We start from the raw sequence: 6684 nt of genomic DNA, 5'->3' as shown, positions 1-6684 counted from the left end.
TTTCATTATTATTTATTACATTTATTGAAGAAATATTAAAATATGTAAATCACGTGTGAAATGTCACCTGGAAAAGTCTACAGCGACCATGATGATGATGATGATGACCACTTTCTACCTCAGTTTGTTATTTTTTCTTCAAAATTATTAATGCTCCTGTTAACCAGACACAGTTTTACGGTTCAAGTATGTACCTATATGTATGCTCAGGTTACGCTTATAGTATTTCGAATTGAAGGACGTAGCGTAGTAGCTTTAAGTCTTAAATTCTCACAGAAAATATAAATTTTCTAAAAAGAAAAGTTTGCCTGGTGTTTAATTTTCGTTCAGTGACCGCTGCCTGAGATTGGAGAAGCTTTGACGCAGACAATGAATCAAATTAAAAAGCCATGAGGCGCGCAGCCCGCAACAGCCTGACGCCCGGCACCGCCCGGACCCGCCCGGCACCGTCCGGCGGGTCCAACGGCAACGCTTTTAATACAACAAATGAAAAACACGTGCAGGTGCAGACGGCCGCTATGAACTCGCCCAAGTCTGAGTTTGCTAAATTCGGATAATAGTATATCCGTGATCCTCAGGAAATCTTTGAAGCTGTGCGCTCGCCGACGGATTTAATATTGGAAGAATAAAAGGAACGTAAATTGTCCCACGACGAGAATTTTCACGCGGCTTAGCGTCGCGTTTGTTTGAAAATGGTTACGACACACAAATACAAGCTTTCCTTTGACGCCATTTCTTTTATTTAGAATGAGCTTAAATTCTTACTTAAGATGTGACAATGTAGCTTTACCTAGACATATTGTATGAATTCATCATTAGGCCGAGCTTACAATTCCGGCAAAAAGCTACGGCTTATGAAACGTAGCTATAAATAAAGCTCATTAATTTGGTGAAAATGTAATTGATTACATTATAAAGCTTTATCCGTAAGAGATTTTTTTGTATTGCAAAGTAAAATAATAACTCTAAAATTCCATCCGTCCAATGACCTTTTCCAAAACGTGGAAAACAAAAACAAATATATCGATGACCTGAAGCTTGGAGCTCGTTCAAACCACTGTCGATACTAAAATCAAACTGGAGCAATGTTATCACAAACTTAAATACTTAAATTGACTTTAAAACGGCAGCTTCCTGCTCGTCCTCGATTCAATTAAGTACCGGTGACTCGCAGCTGGCCAATGTCGAAGTTAGCAAGTGACTGCCGCCCGCCTACTAACTATCCACAACTCGGGCTGCCCTATCGTAACTGACTTTTATATGGATAGGTCATTGCTATGAAATGACAGCTCTTAATTTGTTCGGACTTAAACGTGTCTGTTAATGTTCATCATCATAATCATCAGCTCACTATACGTCCCCACCGAGAGGCTCGGAGCCAACCCTAACTTAGGTGTGACTAGGTCATAGTCAACCACGCTGGCCCAGTGCGGGTTGGTTGACTTCACCATATCTTTGAATTTCTTCTCAGATATGTGCAGGTTGCATCACGATGTTTTCCTTCACCGGAAGAACGTCGGATAAATCTACATATGTAAATCGGAACTCGAAAAATACATTGGTACATGGCGGGATTCGAACCCAGGACCTGCACATTGCAAGTCAAGTGCTTAACCCCTGAGCCTGTTAATGTTACTAACAGTTTATTCTATCAGTATTATTAGTAAGCGATTTCTGTGAATTCAGGTGGCTGCTTGCTCGTTTGTTACCTTATTATAAAAAAACAGTAATTGATGAGTGTGACGACTGGAAAAGAGAATAACTCGTCAAATCTGCTCATTGAAAAGCTCACAATCTCACAATTCTAGTTGAAGTGATGGGGTGATCGCATCGGCCGGCGAAGCCTGTGGGATAGTACGGATACTTCTGCGAATTGAAATACTTCCAGCGCTACCCCCACACCCCGCACCCCACCCGTTCGCACCCCGCACCCCAGACTCCGCATCTCCGAGGGATTGAATTAAAATGCTCACGCACCTCCCAAGCGACCGAGCGCACAGACTTCACAAAAGCCGCGGAAACTATTCAGCCCATTTTACGGAAGATAATTTAAATTATTCCATTTTCCCATTCATTTTCTTTAAAATATAGACATTACTTGCCACAAGCCTGTGATTTCCTTTATTTGATAACTTAGGAAACAAACAAGCGACTATGTTAACGTAGAGAAGTGAAAGCTACCTTACGTTTATTATCTCTATAAAGAGATTTTAGCGCTTTTATTATTTCACTGACCAATCTGAAAGTATTCAATGTTGACATCTCATCGTAGTTTATCATAAGCCTTTTCCATTTAATAAAAGCAGAGAAAGCTTCGATAAGCTAGATATTTTTCTGTGATTAACTATACGCAAATAAAAGACCCGATCCCTTTCCTAGACAAAGTCTGAAAATCCCATATTTTTCTTTCATTCATAACTGACACCTCCATAATTTTTTTATCGTGCTGTGAATCCTTTCCCTAATTTAGACCATGACAGTCTCAAACCGATCACTTAGGACTCGGTCATGTCTCCAACATATTGAATATAATCCACACCAAAGTTGCAACTAACCGGTCACCGGCACTGAGCATTTCTCGCTAAAACTCCTTACATACTTTTCATCGCTGTCACAATTTCAATAAAACTAATTTAAATATCCCTGTAAACAGTTGAATAATTTAAAATCATATCTTCAGACCTACATTAGATATTAAAGGTACCTCACCATTAGGTACATTCGTGTTATCTGAGCCATTGTGAGTTAAGATATATATATACATATAGACGGCCCATAAAAGTGAACATAAAAGCGAACGCCCGCTGCCGCCGCCGGAGCGCGCGGGCTGCGGGAGGTGGTCGGCGGAGGGCAGAGGGCCCGCTAAACAAAAATTATTGGAGAAGCAGTAAAGAGGTCCGCAATAAGCCGGCCGCACCGGAAGTGGCTCCCCCGAGGGCCTCAGCGCGACCGCGCGGCCTCATCAATGGCTATGGTCAGACTACTACACATACATTATGGCTAGCATGGTAGCGGGGTAGCGGGGTAGCGGGGTACGGCGAGGGAATTGTCGATACATTCTTACAAATAAGTTATATACTTTATCTCTTGGCTATTCGCGTAGAGCTCATCTACTTTTCAAAAGTATCCACCGCTACAATTCTATTTTCTGTTTTCTATTCTATTCAATTCTAGTTTTATCGCACAAAAGATTTAAAAAAATTAAGTATTCGGTCATTACACGAGTTAATTACGAGTGGGCAAACTTCTTATTAAATTGTATTTGAATGTCGCAGAGAATTAAATTGAATTTAATGTCGTCGTGGTTTAATTTTAAGACTTTTTCGGTTAAAGTATGCAAAAATATGTGAGCACTGCACCAAAATGTGTGAGTTCATAAAGATAATCCACAATGTAAATAGACACGTAGCGATAACGACGAGACCTCGACTGCAGATAAAGTAATAATAAACGTAAGTAAACATAAAGTTGAAACAGTTTAAATACCTAGACTCCACTCGACGGACGCGGCATTTAACGAAATGAGTTTCAGTGGCAAAGTAGTGTTTGTCAGCGGAGGCAGCTCAGGCATCGGCGCCGCCACCGCCCGGGAGTTCGCCAAGGAGGGCGCCACGGTTGTCATCGTCGCCAGAAATGAAACCAAAATGAAACAAGTGGCCTCCGAGTGCGAGAATCACGGCAAGAGACCGCTACTGATCACAGCCGATATCTCTCAGGACGCGGAAGCTAAACGTGCCATGGAGGCGACTATACAGACGTACGGAAAGTTGGATATTCTGGTTAACAACGCAGGAATGTTGAGATACGGGACGTTGCTGAATGGCGGTGCGCTGGCGGCGTGGGACCAACTGATGGCGATAAATTTCCGGGCGGCGTTGCACCTGATGCAGCTTGCTGCGCCGCACCTCGTGGAAACTCGTGGCAGCATCGTGAACGTGTCGAGCGTGGACGGGTCCTCGTCGGTACCGCCGCCGCTAGTGCCCTATAGCGTTAGCAAAGCGGCGCTAGAACACCTGACACGCGGCGCAGCGCGCGAACTGGCGCCGCACGGCGTCCGGGTGAACACTGTAAGCCCCGGGCCCGTCTACACCGATATCTATGACAGCGGCGGCCCCCACCCTGTCGACAATAGCAACATAAAGACGCCGCTCGGCACCATCTCGCAGCCGGAGGAGATCGCGCACCTCATCCTGTTTCTTTGCAGCGACAGAGCCAAGGCCATCACCGGGTCCAACTATGTGTCCGACAACGGATATCTTTTGCTACCTGTTTAATTATTTTCAAATAATAAACTGTACAGCCTACTATATGTAAAAATAAATATTGTATATAAACTATCCATATAGTTATCAATCACGTTGTTCATATATGTGTCCAAGAACAGTAAGTAGTACAATCCACAGCAGCACAAAAAAATTAAAAAAGTTATCATGTTTTTATGTCATAAGATTCATAAGTCATATTGACGGTTTAGTCACAAGCGTTGCCCTCGTGGCAATGGTGTGCCAACTGGCTAACTTTGCGACGATACCAAAAACTTTAAGATACCTTGCGAAATGTTTAAATGAAAACTTTGTTTTGTTTTGCTTACCGAGATGTATATTAGCAGAGAAAGTTTATTGTGTAGATCGTAAAAAGATTAAAGATAAATCATGTATTTAATTAATTTTTGTTGAAAAATTTTGCCGCTGACGCCCACGACCTCCTGTCGCGCGTCGCCGCCCGCCGCCGTCCGCCGCCGCCCGTCGATCAACAAGCGACTACAACAAACTAAAAAAAATCGCAAACAATGTAAACAAGGAACAAGTTAAGCAAAGATATAGATATAAGTTAAATAGTATAAGATTGTACATAACATATAAATTTTTATACAAAAACGTTGAGTGGTTTTGAATATGTAATGTGATGGGCAAAGGATAACCACTGACTTTTTCCGAAATTAAGACGTTTTATACCAAATTTCTTTACCCAAAGTTGAATTGTTTGCTCGCTACAGGGCTTTGTTAATTTGGAAAAAAACCTATGATCTTTTGCTGCACACGTCTTTTACAGACATCTGTATAGTTCAATATGAAATTAAATTACCATTCATTAGTGGTCACATCTATTGGACGGAAGTCAGTCATCATTCACAATTAAAGACTTTTTATTTTCGATTATAAATAGCTTCATGCACTTCTCCACATTGACTGTGTCTAATTTCTAGTTCTCGCAATTTGTTAAAAGTGGCGATGTTTTCGCTTGAAATATTAATCAAATATGTAGTTTTATTCAAAAGTTTCTATATAAATGTTTTTTTTTAATAAAATAAAATCCCTTATCTTGTCTCCACAACCTTAAAAAACCAATTTGCCATTTAATTAATTGAAATATAAATGGAAAACGTGTACCTCGATGTTATTGGAAAGCCGGTCGACAGTTTTAATTAAAAATAAAAGTACTCGAGACTATCCTCATTACTCAGCAGATTTTTGCATTGCTTTGCATTTTTACGAAATGTTGTTTAATGGAAGTATATTTTCTTATAGATTGTATTGTCGACTTTGACCGCATGAGTTTAAAAGTTCAAAAAACTTAACCATAGGAGAGTTACAGTGAAAATTTGAAAAAAGCCTGAAAGATGCATTTAATTGTTATGAAAATGTTTGTGCCAATTTTCAAGTAATTCTGTTGAAGAAGTAACATTGCTCCGTATGTATCATTTTCAAGACTCTAGGCTCAGTTGTTCTGCTTGTGCTTTGATATAACAGTAAGTCCACTAGTTTACTCTTTTATATATTTCTTATACTGTAACAACATGGACTCCGGTAGATCGTAAGATTTGCCGGTATAACTGAGGTATGATCGGAGTCCCGGTGAACTTAGTTACACTTGTTTTAGTTTATTTAAACAATTAAATTTATTTTTCAATTAAACATGAACATTTCAATGAAACTAATTGTTATGATGTTTTTTTTTATTGAGAGTTACATTGTTTGTATGTGTTCGTTGTATTTGCGTGGGTTGCCAGTATCATAAATTGTGAAACTTCAAATATTACTAACTTATATAGAAACGGCTAAAACACTCACGTATACGCGACGGGCCGCGTCCGCGAAATAATACCAATCCCACTCACCCTGATGAAGAGCCCCCGAAGGGCTCGAAACTAGTCGGTGACGACACCGGACATATATACGTGAGTGTTTTAGCCGTTTCTATATAATAATATATACTAACTAATTAATGAGCTTGTATCTGTGGCTTGAAATAAAGATTATTATTATTATTATTATTATTATTATTATATAAGTTAGTAATAATGTCTCACGAAAGTTTGAATAATTTAAACTTCAAATATTCTTTCTTCAAAATTAAAAAAATATATCAAACGTAGTGAGTTAAGCGCATTTAGTTAATGTGATTCGCGGCAGAGGTGGAGAACGTAAACATGTATAGTAGAGCTGTGAGCTACATCCATTTGAAGATGTGTCGGTGCGCCCCCGCCCCCGCCCCCGGCCCCGGCCCCGGCCCCGGCCCCGGCCCCGGCCTCGGCCTCGCCCCCCACGGCGCAGCGGCGTGTTCAAAGTTTGCTACATTTTGATGTGGAAATCTTTGCGCTCATACAACATGCTTGTCTTGTAAAACTTTGAGGAACGCGTTCAGTTCACGCGAGCGTTCTCGGCATCGGCGCGTGTTCACAAA

At 40.7% G+C, this 6684-nt stretch overlaps 1 protein-coding gene across 1 annotated transcript; it reads left to right on the top strand.

The window, feature by feature from the left end:
* The first annotated feature begins 3463 nt into the window (after positions 1-3463).
* LOC106708255 (3-oxoacyl-[acyl-carrier-protein] reductase FabG) lies at positions 3464-4779 on the top strand. The gene has a single exon (XM_014499738.2). It carries the CDS (start codon positions 3522-3524, stop codon positions 4272-4274), a length of 753 nt encoding a protein of 250 aa, XP_014355224.2. The 5' UTR covers positions 3464-3521; the 3' UTR covers positions 4275-4779.
* The last annotated feature ends 1905 nt before the right edge of the window (positions 4780-6684 follow it).

This window comes from Papilio machaon, chromosome 3 (genome assembly GCF_912999745.1).
Source record: "Papilio machaon chromosome 3, ilPapMach1.1, whole genome shotgun sequence".
Classification (NCBI taxonomy): domain Eukaryota; kingdom Metazoa; phylum Arthropoda; class Insecta; order Lepidoptera; family Papilionidae; genus Papilio; species Papilio machaon.
The sequence above is the reverse complement of the archived record's forward strand: the minus strand, read 5'-3'. Positions and strand labels throughout refer to the sequence as shown.

Excerpts from the sequence above, each read along its gene's own strand:
- LOC106708255 (XM_014499738.2), top strand. The coding sequence starts at position 3,522 with ATGAGTTTCAGTGGCAAAGTAGTGTTTGTCAGCGGAGGCAGCTCAGGC.